The sequence below is a fragment of the Oxyura jamaicensis genome, chromosome 4, assembly GCF_011077185.1.
Source record: "Oxyura jamaicensis isolate SHBP4307 breed ruddy duck chromosome 4, BPBGC_Ojam_1.0, whole genome shotgun sequence".
Lineage (NCBI taxonomy): Eukaryota > Metazoa > Chordata > Aves > Anseriformes > Anatidae > Oxyura > Oxyura jamaicensis.
In genome coordinates, this window is record NC_048896.1 from 87,292,077 (window position 1) to 87,307,998 (window position 15,922).

Genomic DNA, 15,922 nt, shown 5'->3' on the forward strand with positions numbered 1-15,922 from the left:
TAGACATAATGCCAAAAAAGGTTCAAAGATTTTTGTAAAGAACAGAAAAGGACCACATTAAGCATATTTCCCTTTTCTATTATAGCCTTTATGAAAATCTTTGTGGCCCAATCGTAAGTTGCTAAGACACTACTGAGACATCTGTGAGAGGTGGCCAAGAGAAAAGTACTGGCCAGCCTATGGGGCATAGCAACAAACCAGGCTAAGAGACAAGAAAAGCAGTGGACACCATGTGTGATAGTGACTATTAAAAATATTAAGTCTATAGTATTGATGATTTCTTGATAATTTGCTTTGTTTATAGGAAAAGCACTGGAGAAATATAATGTGAGTTTGGGAAAAAATGAAAAGATCAAGCAATGTTTTGGGAAAAATGTGATTTGCCAGATTGCAAAACGTGTGGAGAGGTACTTCTTGGCATACGTACTCAGTTTTCCATGTATGTAGATCTAAGGAGGGTTCCCTGTCTGAATTTTCCCCTAAGAGAGATCCAGGCATGTCAGACAATATGAAGTAAATTGAATTATATCAGTTGAAGAAAACAAATTCTTCTATATTTGTGGCTCTCATTTTAACAAGATAATGATATTAGTCATGTATTGGTGATTTCTTTGCAAACAGTGCTTAATATCTCAGTATCTGTACAGAAAGAATATTCACAATGACATGAATATAGGGTAAAATGCTTTAAACTGTTCAACTGAACTCAGAAGTGCTACTGGTCAAATCAAAAACTTTGAAAAATACTTAGATGTATAAGCATTGTTGTGCCTGGAAGCTATAGCAGTATTTTTCCATTGTGTGCAGAATCCAGTGAGTAAAGACATTGTACAGAATTTTTATACCTGATTGTAAGAGGTATCATCCAGGGTAAGTTTTGCACTGATTTAATGCAAGCAAAATTTGACCAACACTATATGTATTACCTCTTCTCTCATTAGATCAGCTTTCTTCTTATTTTCTTGAGTTACATTCTGATGGGCTAGAACTGCCTCTTCATGACTTAGTTTCCCTTGAAGCCTCCTACACTCTGTTTCAGCCAGTTGCTCCTCCAGATCTTTACCACGCATCTGTTTTTGCCATTCCAAGAATTCAGATGGGTCTCCAGCCCCTCGTAGCAAGTTTTCAATTCTGCAAGAGTGAAAGAAGAGTATACCATAGTAGGGATCTGTCTCTGCCTTGGTTTGTAAAACATTTCTATCAGTTTGTTCTGACATAGAGTGTTTGATCTCTGCAGAGAAAAAAGATGGTTGTTGCTAAGTCACTTCACAGATGCATTTTAATTCCAGTCTAAGACGAGTTCCTACTATGAAGAAAGCCTGGGAAAGCTGGGCAGGAAAAAAGTGCATGAGGGTGTGAAAATTTTCAGAGCAGTAAAGCCCCAGGAGAGGGCTAACTTTATTTATATATGTATTCTCACAAGGAGCAAGAAGAATCAGACCAAAGGTATGTACATTTTCTCTGAGGATTACTTTGCTTAGAGAAAGAACAAGAAACTTTTCTCTTTGGCAGTCTTCTTGGCCACTTCAACATAAAGAACTAAAATCTTTTTCTGCTTAATTCTATTTGTTTTGTATTTTGTCAATTAAATAATTCTGTAACATGTAATGAGGCAAAGAAGTATTCAGTTATTAAGCAAAACCACGTTCTTATTTTTTGTGCTTGGTTGAGAGAGGAGCATAGCAAAGCCCTGCAGCAGGCCCCTCAAAGTCCAGCAGCAGAGAATTGAATGAGCCAAGAATTTGGGCAGAGACACAAAAATGCAGTGAGTTGTGCCTTACTGTTGCTCCCCAATGCATATATACGTATGTGTTGTTTGTTAAATGCAGCTGAAGATTACATCTCATGAATATAAAACAGCGTTATGTTGAGGGGAAAATCTCTTCCCTTACTGAGTGGAATAAAATTCTGCCAGACAGAGTGAACAGTATCATGTCTAATTGTATAAAAAAAACTCAATATGCATACACAGCTGTTAATGATAGGAGGTAGCACAACCTGAGTGATGTGTAATATCTTACTGCTAAAATCCTGATCCATATATCAAAATTTGCTAGATCTAAAAACTAAATCCAACTTTAGGCAGTCATTCCAGGATTTAAAATGCTAATAACATTTAGTTCTTAGCCTGCTAAGTTTGGTGGATTAGTAATAATACTAAATCAAGATGACAATGGTGTAAGTTTTATCTTTGTTAAAATTATTATTGAAAATGTTCTATATTTCTAGTTACAGAATACAATCTGCAGTGCACATTCAGAAGTCAATCTTTCCCTAATTAATATCAGCTGAAAATCTATGCCACTTAGTCAGGCTTCTTTATGTCAGAGCCCTAAGAGCACCAAAAGGACCCACAACCTTTTGTTCCCCACTCCTAGGATTTAGTTTTCTGTGTTCAAAGGCAGCTCTGTTGTGGTGCAGCTGTACACCACTGGATCAGACTGCAGTGAAAAGAGCTGTGTGAGGAAGAGCTATGAAAATTCTTATGTATGTGGACTTTCTTCCTGGGAGCTGCATTTCAGTTCATGCTAACAGCCATTGTCCTTGCCTAAGCTATGTTGCAGGTATGTGTGTGCCCACCCTTGTATTGCTGTAAGGATGTTGTCCTTACATGCCTTGCTGTCACTCTCAGCTCCTGGCTCATTTGCCTGGTGGAGCAGCACACTCTTAGTTCTCCATGACAGCTCACTGTGATAGAAATGGACAGGTATTTTTATATACGGATAAACAAGTTCAACTGTCTAATCTGACATTTAGTTCCCCAGAAACTGTCAAAGAAAATGAAGGTATATGAAATGATTTGGCGTAATACATATGCTTCTTTTATAATGGACAGAGGTAAATGTGCATTTGGGACATTATTTATTCTGGAGAATTGGAATAAATATAGCAAGTGATCCCTATTGGACTTTACAAGTAGACACTACCCAGAGTGTGAAATCAGAACACAGTCACAACTGTACAGCATCTATGGCAAAATGACTTTAATGTAGACATTCATTTTAGACTACTTTTCTCTTTGTCAGCAATATTTATAGAATAGCTTCCTAATATCTTACAACAGATCCCTTATATTACTTTACTTGGAGTTTATTTAGTTATTTTCATGTGGTTAATTATTCTGTATCAAGGGATGTGAAAAACTGAGAAAGATGCTTGATTGTACCTCTTGAGCTCCTGTTCCATTTTCCGCTGATAGAGGGCACCCTCCCTTAAAATAGCTGCTGCATTTAATTTAATAGGTATATTGTCAATCTGTCAAGAAAGGGAATGTATATACTATCGTTAGTAATGTAAACCATAAAACAGAGTATAAAAACATTTCAATGGGTTAAATAAATCGACCTAAGACAGCATAAATTTTGCTTAAAGCATTCATCTAGCATTAATCTGACATTCACAATGAAATTGCATGCTGTTCATAAACCACTCAAGCTGCTTAAGAAATCAGCAAAGTCCCCCAAGTGGATTATAAATTTGTAATCACTCTTGGACCATATCAAATCCCTTGGAATGTGTTCACTTCCTTTCATTTGTTCAGTGCTCATATACATAGTGTGCATGGATTCCATCTGGGTTGAACAAAGAAAATAAACTGCTTCCAAAGTTAAATATTTTGAGTGCCTATCTCTGAGGGGAAACAAGTTAGCCAAAAACATTAAAGTAAAGCATAAGCAGTACCTTTCATACAAAGGTCTCAAAAGTTTTTTGCAAATAATCACTGTTTTAACTTCATAATATTTCTAAGACAGCTGGTATTACCAATTGCCATATCCATTTGCTAGACAGAGGCAGCAAAGTTCTCAGTGACTCTCAGTCTTCATGGCACAAGTTGGACCAGATCCTGTGGCTGCTCTGTAGTATTCCAGAGTACTGCCTTAGGACTAACTTCTAGATAACCTATAAATACTGCACGAGGAAGGGAACGATCTCTCTTTCAGTTAATATGCTCCTTGAACATGTAGACTGTTCAGATGACAAAATATAACATCTTTGCTGATGTATATAATTAGAACTGATCAGAACCAAGGCAAAGCAGCGCAGGTGGGATAAGAACTGGGATCATTCTTGCAGAAGACAAAGTTTAGTCACAACACATTTGACCTAAGTCCACACAAGTCGCTTAGAATCCAAATATCTATTTAAACTCCAAATTAATAACTTAATGAGTAGATGAGAAACAGATGCACAGAATCACTAAAGCAAATATTGTATGTACAAATATGTTCTGCAGTCTCCTGAAACATATAGGCTAACTGGAAAAGCAAAGGGATATTTTATGCTTCATCTGAAACCTAGAAATTCAGTAAGTAGAATTACTGAGCTTTCCAAGTTGAGAGTTGGAATGGAGTTGTCCATTTTAATGGACAAAAATTAATTACCTGCCCATATCTTGGCAAAATGATGATAACTCAAAGAATTTAGGACAAGAACCCCAAACAATGTATTTAAAGACTGTTTTAAAGAGTAGGTAGACCTTCTCACAAGGTATTTGAGGTCACAATACAAACACAGTTTCCACATTAAATTATTCTGGATATGAACTTGAAACAAATGAAAGGTGCCAGATTGAATGATGTAAGAGCAAACATTATCTGTAGCATAATTATTGCAGAGAGAGCAACTTGAGTTTTCAAGTTTTGTACCATTAACGGTGAACAGACCATTTTCCATATTTACAGTTCTCCGACCCTTGGAAATCCTAGTGGAGAAACAATCAGTACAGTGCATTTTGTGACCTATGTGTCTAAAGGACACACGACAAACATCCAGACAGATTGTATATTGCATATCAGACATTTATTAACTGGAATCATTGCTCTTCCTTCTTTAGAATCTCATTTTGAAACAGTGATTTATGGATATAAGATTCTTCTGTCCCTGTGCTGAGTTCTTAAACTGTGGATGCATAATTCTTGTTTCCCTGTGGGCTGTTCTTAATCCTTACCATTTTAAATAAAAACTTCTCCATTGGAATCAAAAACATTGTTGAAGCAGTATTTCATTGTGCAGCTGCAGACAACTTACCTGTGCTGAGGGAAACCACCAGGAGATAATTGCCCTGACTGGCCTCACCTAGTACCCTTTGTCCACTGGTCCAGGAGTCCCAGTTATGCTCAGGTCTGGGTGTCATTGCTTTTCTGCTATGCTGGATGTAATTCTGCTCCTTGTTTCTCCAGTTCTGTCTCCTGCTGTCCTTGCTGGACTTTCAGCACGGACCGGGGTTGATGCTGTAGTGGTGTCTCCTGACTGGAATTCCTGGGTTCACCCTGGACCTTGCTTTGTCTAAGGATGACTGGCTGTCAGCAGAGCCAGTCACTATCACCAGCCTTGACCTGTTCAGATACTGTAGCCTGTGTCCTGCTTGGTGAGGGCACTGCCTGTGCTTTTATTACCCTTGGCTCACAGTTTGTCCTCCCTCCTGGAGTAGCCACACTCTTGTTGCTCCCTGACCACTTCCTTGTGGATTGTTAAAGGTCCATAGACCTTTATAACCAGAGACCCAATCCATCCCATTTTCCTGCCCACAGAACCTGGTGTAAAACCTTGGATTCCAGTAGAGCTCGCATTCCCACACAACTTGTGTTCTTTTGCTCCAAAGTGTTCAAGGACATCTAGCAATGGGATCTGAAATGTTACTCACCTTTTTTTGGATCTTTTGCGCCCGGAATGCTGGCATACTCTTCATACCGTTGTGTGTGTTCTGCAGTTCAAACCAAAAATACATTTTTTCATTTCAGAGTGAGAATTCCAAATACTCAGCAGAAGAATATTAGATCTTTACTGAAAATCACTCTTGAATAATCATCTACAGTAACAACGGTGATCATGGTATATATTTTGCGATTGTTATATCCTCAAAAACTTGCTATATGCAACCGATGCAGTGGAAATATTTCTTATCAGAAAACCATACAAATGTGGTTGCAAATAAAAAGTTATTGCAAAGATTCTGTGATTTCCATAACCTTTCCTGACTAAAATTATACCCAAAGCAGTGATGTTTCATTTGACTATTGAATTCTATGTATAGATCATGAATGTATTCAGCTCTTAACTGAAACAGATACTGGAAAGACAAAATACAGTGCCAGAGGATATTTAAAAAATACATTAAAGTGGTAGAATTCTAGCAATGGTTATTAATTTTATTTTATGGTATTACTGATGTGAATGTGTCTGGATATTATGGGGATGAACACAGGGAATAGAATAGGCAGACATGATGAATATGTAGTTTGGTGACAGAGTTGCAAATGGGGAATCAACCAAAGCAAGAATTCTGTATGAATGGGAGTGTTACTGCCTCAGCTTGGCTGCTCCATGACCTTAAAAGTTAATGGAAAAATAATATGTGGGTTTAGAGGAATGTTGCTGGTTTGGAGACTTGTTGTAGTATCATAGGAAAGCTCATGGTCTCAGAATTAGCAGAATAATAAAGCAGGACCAGAAGAAAAGGGGATTGTGCACTATGGATGCAAAGAAGCAAATGTTAGTATGTTGTATAATCTGAAAATAATAGAAAGGTGAACTGTCCACACAACTGCAAGTTGTGTGATAAATAACCAAAAAATTTCAAATACTTTTCAATATCTTTATACATCTCAGCCATTTTTCATCTTCATACTGTGTCATTTTTAGGTAATAAAGTATTTTGTAGCATACCTCTCCCTTTTCTGGATTCGTGGTTGCACACTTGAACTGGTTAGTATTTGCTTTCAGAAGCAGATCCTAGAATTAAAGCAATTAACTTAAGGAGTATGGTACATTTAAATTCTCTAATAAGAGTTTCCTATTGGAAAACAAAACAAAACAAAACAAAATCAAGACAAACACCTGCAGCACAGATCAGTATACTAATTTGTTTCCAATTAATGAAGCCTGGACGTAGCATTTATAAGAATTTTCATTCCCGATGAAAGACTTGTTGTAGGCAAGTCTTAACTGTCTACACAGCTCTACCTGGCTGTATCCTTTGCACAGGGCATCAGGCCCTTTGCTAGGTCTGCCCACGTTAACGATGTTGCTCTTTTGACTTCTACTTAAAAGCCTCATAATCATCTATGGCACATCAGTACTCTAGCTAGTAACTGTTTACATATAGCTAATAAATGATGGCTTTGTTCTTCTGTTAAATCAGATCTGAGCACCAAGGGTTGCTCCAGCGGCACATCCGTAACAGTAATGCTGTCATTTGAAAGGGGAAAGTTCAGGCAGCCACATCTCCTGTTTCTGGATATTTCTTTTTGATTGTAAACAGCAATCTTTAATCAAATCTGTGAAACACAGACTCGATTTTCCAATATCTTTGTGGTGGTCAGCTGTCCATAATGTCACCACTTCCATAACGATACTGAGTATGGGTTCCTCCCTTTTAAAGCTGCTCAGACACAGTACTTATAATGCCGTCTATAGCTATTGTGAGAATGCTAGGACAAATGGCATTTCTTAATGCATATTTCTTTTAGGACCCAACATTTCAGCTTGTTTAGCAAACAGTGTAGGGAACTGACCTTTGGGAATGCTTTGGATGCTTTTTATAACATTCCAAAGGCAACAAAAACTGCTGTTATTGCAGCTCTGATTTCTGTGGTGGTTTTCTTTTGTTCCTTATATTCACGCATTTTCCCCACTGAAGAATGTGGCTGGTAGTTAAGTGATTTTACAGTTGTCATAGATTTTTGACAATATAGGCACTGTGATATCCTGCTTTTCCTCCCCAGTTTTTCTAGAAAGTTTGTATGTACAAATGAGCATACAATGTGCTTTCTCCAGAATGTGGAAATAATACAAGGATAAAAAATAATGCAGTACTGTTTGATAATGAAATACCAAGCAATGTGATGGGCCAGCAAAAGGAATGTAAAATTTATCCCCCTGGAAGCTATCACACATCAAAGTTTTTACTATTTTACCATGGTTTAGGAACAGAATCCAATGCCCCTTTCACAAGGACATGCACAAGGACACATGAAGAGCCCAGAACAGTGATAAATGGTCTTGTACTAGCTAGTGAAAGCTAAAGTAAGGCATTTTCAGAATGGAGGTGGGAGAGTGCAGATAAAAACAAGTCAAATAGCACACCTTTTATCACACGCTGTGATTGGGTTGGATATGGTGATTACAGAGTGGGAAGGAAGAAAGAAAGTGGGAACTGACATTTAATTAATTCCCTTCCAAGGCGAAGAAGGCAATAGTCCTCTTTAACCATGATAGGAGCTAACTTATTGAACAGGTTTCATATCAAAGTTTGGATCAATTCAAATAACTAAATTTGTGTCTTTCTGTGAGGGCACTTACCAGGCCCTCCTTCTTCTTGCTCTCTTAACATGCAGACCATGTACTCTGCTTCTTTACAGATCCCGATGACTTCCCATTCTCTCAGTCCACTGAAGGAATGAGTATGGATTCCACATGAAAAAGAACTCAGAATCTACTGATACTTTAAAACAGCAATGACATGTGGTTATTTAGCAGTTACTATAGAAAGCAAACAAAAATATTGAACATATTTCATATTTTGAAGCCTTGATTAAGTGAATGCCTTAAATATCCACATGTCTTGTGGGAGTAAAAGAGCCAATTTCAAGCTGGTGAAGAGAATAAAGTAATTGCGTTTCTGCTATCTTACATAGTTACTTGCATAATCCCTCATGTAATTCTTGTGAATATAAGGTGACCTTAATAATAAAAGGTGGATCTTAATAAATTGATAATAAAATAAAGAAGATGGGCCAAGGGTGATAGAACAGAATAGAGAATACAGACCTCATGACTTTAGAGAAAGAGCTGTGACCTATTAGCTACAGAAGCAAGTATGTTTCAGATAGGGTTCTTAGATTTGTGAAAACTGGTACAAATTGCAGAACAGAGAGTTTAGAAGAAAGAAAACACTGGAACAGGAACTTAATACACTTACTTCTGCTTTTTGTCGATTTTTTGTTTTGATTTCCTCTAGTTGCTTTTTTTCCTTTGGAGGCTTGTAGGTACTTGGAGGAACCTAAATGAAAAGGCAATAATATCCACAGTATGGGATATAAAACATTCAAAGTGATATATTCTTGCAGGAAAAACACCACATTCACCTTTACTGTAAAACAGCTGCAGTTATTTTTAAAATATTGATTCTTTTCTATCAGTGCCAACATAGAAGCCATGGGCAGATTCCAATTAGCTGGACCACCCAGGCTTTTCAGACCTGTGCAGTGTAATATAAGCCCTGGACAAAGGGCCAAAAAGAAAGAATAACCTGAAACTAGTACAAGAAAAGCTAAAGGAATAATAAACACCATAGGCCCAATGAAGGGGAAAAGAAGTTGCCAGAAGGGGAAAAGTTCTGTTTGGCGTCTCATAAATTTCAGCTTCCCAGTACTGACAGCCAGATAGGGTAGCTGTATGAAGTTAAGTGGCGGAGCTCTTTGGCACAGTGTGTGTCAACAAGTTTGCAGAGGGTCCAAAGAAGTTTGGGGAAGAAAAATACTTTGAGGGTTATTAAACACCCAGGCACTGCATTGTAACTGAGGAAGTCTTTGAGATGAAATGTTTGGAAGCTGCAAAGGTTGTTGGAGAAAGCAATAACTATGCTCGTCTTATCCCTGTGCTCCTCCTAGGCATCTGTGTTTGGCCACAACTGGAGAAAAAACACCAGGCAAAATGGACCTTCTCTTTGGTATACTGTGGCTGCCCCAATGTGCTTGTAAAGGGATATCATTGGAGATGTAGATTAAATGTTTGGAGGTAGAGGACTGCGAGGACCCTCCCAGCACTAGTCAAAAATTTGGGAAAGCATTCACATGTCAGAAAGTGCTACAGCTAAAATGACCAAAAAGACTTATAGTCTGGCTGTCCTATGTCTCAACAATAAACTAGGCAGAAGGGGGAAACAGGACTGCATCGTTTTGAACTAGGCTTAGGCTTCTGGGGCATTTTGGTATTTGTGTAAGCAATACATTTTGTACAGAAGCAGAATCTGGAGAAAGACTGGACGTCTCCTTCTTGTGTGGATGAGATAGTCCACCAGCTCATGGGGCATCTGCTTACATATTTATCTTGCTAAAAATGTTCTACCTCCATTAGAAGATACAGAATTAATTCAAGAGTTACTGGGAAAAATCTATAATCTGTATCATTCTGGAAGTCAGGTCAGGGAACTGAGGGGATCCTAACTAGCTTTACTGGACTGTAGAAAGAGCCATGCTTTGAAAAATCCATGTGTTGTCTACTGCCTTTGCTATTTGACATCATTATCTACAGGAAAAACAAATGCACTGATAGAAAAGGCTAGCAACTAAATGCATGAGTGAGACTGCTTAAGTATTTTTGTGAGCTTTTTAAGTGAACTAGAACTGAAAGTACTTCCCAGCAGTATCTATTATTATTATTATTATTATTATGCTTTTATGGATGGAGAAATTAAAGCCCAGAGAATTTGCAGAGGGTTGTAGAGCAGTGAGTATCAGTTTCTTTCAATGTTCTTCCTAGTCATGTGCTTTACCTACAAAACTGTACTCGTCTGCCAGTGTGAGCTGAAGATCTCTCTGCAGAAACTTCTGTGCTTATTCCAAGTAATTTAAGGAGGCGACTTTTCAATAAGATGTTTCAATAAGATGTTTCAAAAGTGATCCTAGCCTTGTAATTTAGCCCTCATATACTGTGGCGATGAGTACCCACCAGACAGACAGAAAGACAACACTGCAATTACCCTTTATAACAATAAAGAGCGTGCAGTTGCCAGAGGAGGATGAATCTATCACTCTATCACAAGCAAATTGCAAATTCCAGCAATAGATCAGCAAGACCTTATATTGGCTGAGATGTGGCAATTCAACAACGACAAGAGAAAATAAATTTCAGGATAAGGTGTGAGGGGGAAATATGCAAAATGATGAATAAGTACTTTGAACTTTGGTAGTGATCAGAATTGTATTTTTTTAAAATTACTGTTAAGATAGACAAGGACAGGTTAATGCAGTGCTTGTTGTATTAAGAGCTTGTTTTTATACAAAACAAAATCATAAAGGTAAATATGTTGTTTGATCTGTAGTTTTGTAAACAAAATAATCTGTATTGGCCTTTTAATTATTTTAAATAATCAAGCAAGTCCACTCTTAAAGTCAGCTGAAATAGTAAGGAAAATCTGTCCCTGACTTTTGATGAATGTTTATGACGATGAATGAGGATGACTTATGAGGATGAATCCTAACTTTCCAGGCCTATGTCACCCCAATGAAACATCCAGTCAGTGGAGAGTTCCATCTCAATACTGATCACTGAGTAAGACAACTAACCTGTCTTCTGCAATAACCCACCTAGAATCACAGAATCATAGAATATTCCAAGTTGGAAGTGACCAACAAGGATCATGGAGTCCAGCTACTGGCTCCACACAGGACTACCTATAAATCAGACCCTATGTCTGAGAGCATTGCCCAAATACTTCTTGAACTCCAGAAGTTCTGTGCCATGATCACTCCCTTGGGGAGCCTGTCCCAGTGCCTGAAATGTGTTTTGAGTGTACAAGACAGTGGTACTGTTCCTGAATTCATGTACATGATACATCTCATCCTACTTTGTATTTTATTTTAACTATGCTATATAATGCAATGTATCAGAAAGAAATACCTAAAATAATAATCTTATTAATCAAAATTAAATAATCTCACCATAGGGACACAATGACTTCTCAGTAGTCATTGCTTAAACCCAGATGTCTCCTTATGAATTCATGCAGTTGTTTCAAAGTGACTCTGCCTGTAGTTAGTGTAACTGCAGTATTCCCAGCTAATATGCCACATGCCAACTCTTTGACAGATGTATGAGAACCTTAATAAAAAATGGATATCTCAGAAAACTAACAACTTTGTGAGAAAATGGAGAGGAACAGCAGATTATGGGATATAATCTGGAAGTTTTATTTCTGTGTATTCCTCTCAATTAGATACAACTCTCTGCCTCACAGTAGCCAAAACTAAGGCTTGCTCTCACATTCCTACATATTTGTTGACATCTGGGCTGACTCTTCTCTGCTGAAAGTACAGGATCTAAAACAGGGATGCTGGCCACAATATTGCAAATTAAAGCAAAGCTTAATTTGCTGAGATACATGCAGAAATGAGCACAACATATGTCACTGCTACACTAATGGTTTTAGATTCACACGAGCTTTTAAATTTGCAGACTTGGCCAAAATGTACACCAAATTTAGTATAACCCTAACAACACAAATGAACTTCAGTAAATGCATCTGCGTTAATGCAAATTTATTCTGAGAGGGGCTGCACATTATAAAGGTACTAAAATGACAGCAATATGACTCATTCCTATACTGATTAAGTAGTTATTAAATGCAGTTTTTCAGAGCCTGGTATTAAGCTGTTTCAATGTAAAATCCCATTAACTGTATAACACACTGCCATTAATTGCTCTGCCATCCTAAGATGTAAATGGTATCTAAGAGCATTCAACACATGTATTATTTAAAACCTGAAGTGCTAATACAAGGTGGCAGATAATGCTCAAAACTATGGCTTCCAAGCTCACTTGCCACTGCATTTAAATATAGATGATTTGGGAGTCTTTATTAAGTTAGTCACAGCAACTTGATCCCAAATCCTGTTTGCCTTTCCCAAGTGAGCTAACTTTAAACTAATAGTGTGTCTCTGATTTGTACCAGCATAACTGAGTCAGAATCTTGGACAGTTAGTAAAATGAAAGCTTGGCATTTCAAAGATAAAGCCAACTCTCATTTGTATGTAAGCAATAAATTAAAATGGAAAAAAGGTTAATTTAAGAGATTCAGCAAGAATACAAATAGCAAGGAATAAAAATCTAGAGTCCATCTCATGTCCAATGAAATTGCTTTGTTACTTAATGAGAGTTCATCTACAGAAAAATAATCCATCTAGTTTATAAAATTGTTCAGTTGAATATTCTTTTCTTACCTGCTTCAGTGCATTATCCAAAGCAAGCATTTTACAAAATCCAAGGACTATCAGAAACCTTTGTATCATGCTTTCATCAGTTTGTATCCACTGTAGAGTTCTACCTCCAAGAGATGCAAAACAACTACAGGAAACAATCTTTTCCCTTTCCTTTGTTTGGCCTACAATTTGCTTACACAAGTTTCACTGAAATGAAATGAATTAATTATTTTTTAGAAATCTGACCTTCAGTAACAAATAAATCCTTGTTGATTTGTCAAAGGTTGAAGATTTTCTTCAATTATTTTGAAAGAGACAATTAACTCCCTTACCATGATTTTGTGCACAAGACTACATAAAACACAGTATCTCATAAAGCATTAAAAAAACTCACAGGTGGACATTTTTCCAGTGCTGGTATTGGCAGAGGTATAGGAATGGCACGTGGTTTGGGTACAGTCAAATTAAATTCCTTTGGCTGAGTGACCGTTGAAGTCTTGACAGTGGTAGTACGATTACTTAATTTATCCGTGAGCTGTTCAATCAGTTGCTGTACTTTTGGCTGCCATCTTCAAATAAAAATAAATTATTCAGTTTTATTTCATTTTTCTTCTTTTGTACACACAATGTAGTATCTGATGTTGGCGCAGGTGCAAATACTGCAACGCTTTCAGCTATTCTGTTATTTTCTTTTTAATTACATTAACCCATTAATTTGTACTTATGATTTAGTTGGATTGTGTTATTTCACCTCTTGATAGAGTTTTCACCTCTAGCCCAGTGGTGAAATAGCCACAGTTTTCACTGAATAAGCAGTTATGTTGCCAGTCTGTTTTGCAGCAGGACCAGACTATGAATCAGAAAATCAGCTGTGAGAAGCAGAGTACATACAGATGAAGAGACTATGAACAGACAGTGGTCTAAGTATTGCCATTGTCATCATCTGACAGACACATAGGTCAACCTCACAGCCCAGGCAGTTCTAATAAAAAAAATAAATAGAAAGATGTGTGGAGTTTGGTGGAATCAGCAAATGAATCCTCAAAACAAGGTGGTGACAGTGGGGCAGATGTTTTTGAGTTCTCTGTGTTTGGATTTTTGCTTGTATGAAGGTTCCAAATTCTTCCCAGGAGTGACAGGAAGACACAATTCAAGATAGCACACAGACAAGTTGCCAGGGCTGATTTTGGTGACAGCTTCATGTCTATTATTGCTCCTGCATATTTATTCTACCCTAAAGTACTACACATGCAATAGGGTTTTCCCAGAATTTGAAAATCAGCAGATGATGCAAATTTGTACTGACTTCTTTACATGACTGTTAGCTTAGCTAGCACTGTTACTGTGGGATGAGGCTTACAAGTAACTTCCAAAATCATGCATCTCCATTAAAATAAATGGAACTTTTTATATTAACCTCACTGACATTAGAAAGAGGAATACAAAGACGTATTTAAAAGAATTTAATCTACTCAAATGATTAAACTGATCAGTGCATCCTCAGCCCCTTTGCGGAAGTTTCAAACTCAGTGATCAAATCTGGTCTTCAGCATTCCTGCACAGCTTACATGTACTTCTAGGCAAAACACTTGTGCTTGTTACACTGAATGCAATTGAGTGTGAAGGATGGTTCTCACAAGCCTACTATTAATGAAACACAAGCCACAGATTATATTGCTATTCTGTGTCTCTGTATTTTTATATTCAAGCTGTAAGCATACTTTATAATTAGAATTACTACACTGGAATATATTCAGACAAATTTTGACTTCAAATGTCTCCATAATTCCTGTAGGACACAGTGGAATTGTATTTCGAATCAAATCTATAGTACTACATTTGCTAATTTCATATAATCCAAAGAGAATCTAAAGGGCTAATCGTGTCGACTGACATGACAGAAGTAGATGCAAATTCTTTTTCAGCTGACATTGTTTGTAACAGTTCTGTCTAACAGTGTTTGTCATCATCTGTGGTAATCTATACTGCAGTGAGGAGGAGGTGTGATTGCAGCCACCTAGGTGTGCCCATGCTAGCTTTAATTTCTCAGTCTTGGGCAAAAAAAGAAAACAAGCTGCTGAGTAACTTGAGATTCAGCTACTGTTTCTCCATGTGAAAATGTTCCAGTTTGGCAAGGGTTCTCAGGCTACTGTACCACCACCTAACACACCTGGCACCTTAGAGCATTTAAACCATTAAGTGATGCTGAAATTGTGTAAATAAATAATAATTTTAAAAGACTTGTTTACATGCTTATCTGATTTGCTCAGAAGGGATTTTATGACTATTTACAGAAACAAATCTGAGCATAAAGCCAAGCTCATGGAAATCAAACATATATATTTTTTTTTCCATGTGCTTAATGTCCCACAGATGTTGAAGTGACTTATGAGGCTGGAATTGAACTCTCTAAGAGAGTTTAAACCTGCTAGTATGATGTTTGATCTATGCAGGGGCACTGAGAAACAAATGTACAACAGCTGTGAAAGGACTTCTCCAAGAGAGAACCTTGCCTCTGGGTAAGTAAAAGAGATTATAGTCTCATGAAGACAAGAAAGTTTTTCAGTGATTTCAATGGGAGAAATACTTTAACAGCAAATCAAATTTTCCCCAGTGTGTTGCATTTAAACTTCGAGGTGACCACAAGCTACTTAAGTACTGACTGCTTACCTTAGCAGTGGATCAATCCAGTTCTCCTTTACATACAGCAAATCGTAGAACCGACTCCATTCATCTTTTATCCATGTGTTCAAATACAAGGCATTGAAGAAGAACCTAAGAAACTAGTAATAAGTGATATATTGTAAATATGGATACTAAAGGTACGATGTACATAAAACTACAAAAAACATGGGTTTGTTACAAATACTTTTGAAGAACTTGCCTTTATTTTACCCTGTATTTAAGCCATGTGCTTCATATTTGTATGTTTTTCTTAGTTCTGCTAGGACAGCCTCAGGTCTTTCAGCCCTATTTTGTGAAACATTAATAGATACTAAAAT

The 15,922-nt window shown here is 37.3% G+C and overlaps 1 protein-coding gene across 4 annotated transcripts in view; it reads right to left on the reverse strand.

Annotated features, from left to right (window-relative positions):
• The window catches only part of CFAP99 (cilia and flagella associated protein 99), a 57,615-nt gene that overhangs the window by 18,540 nt on the left and 23,153 nt on the right, over positions 1 to 15,922 (reverse strand). For all 4 annotated transcript variants that reach the window (XM_035325697.1, XM_035325700.1, XM_035325698.1 and 1 more), the window contains 7 exons: positions 15,591 to 15,703; positions 13,315 to 13,489; positions 8,921 to 9,001; positions 6,667 to 6,732; positions 5,645 to 5,704; positions 3,167 to 3,255; positions 927 to 1,131 (listed from right to left, as the gene is read on the reverse strand). In XM_035325697.1, coding sequence (XP_035181588.1) covers positions 927 to 1,131; positions 3,167 to 3,255; positions 5,645 to 5,704; positions 6,667 to 6,732; positions 8,921 to 9,001; positions 13,315 to 13,489; positions 15,591 to 15,703 — 789 coding nt within the window. The remainder of the gene's footprint in view (positions 1 to 926; positions 1,132 to 3,166; positions 3,256 to 5,644; positions 5,705 to 6,666; positions 6,733 to 8,920; positions 9,002 to 13,314; positions 13,490 to 15,590; positions 15,704 to 15,922) is intronic.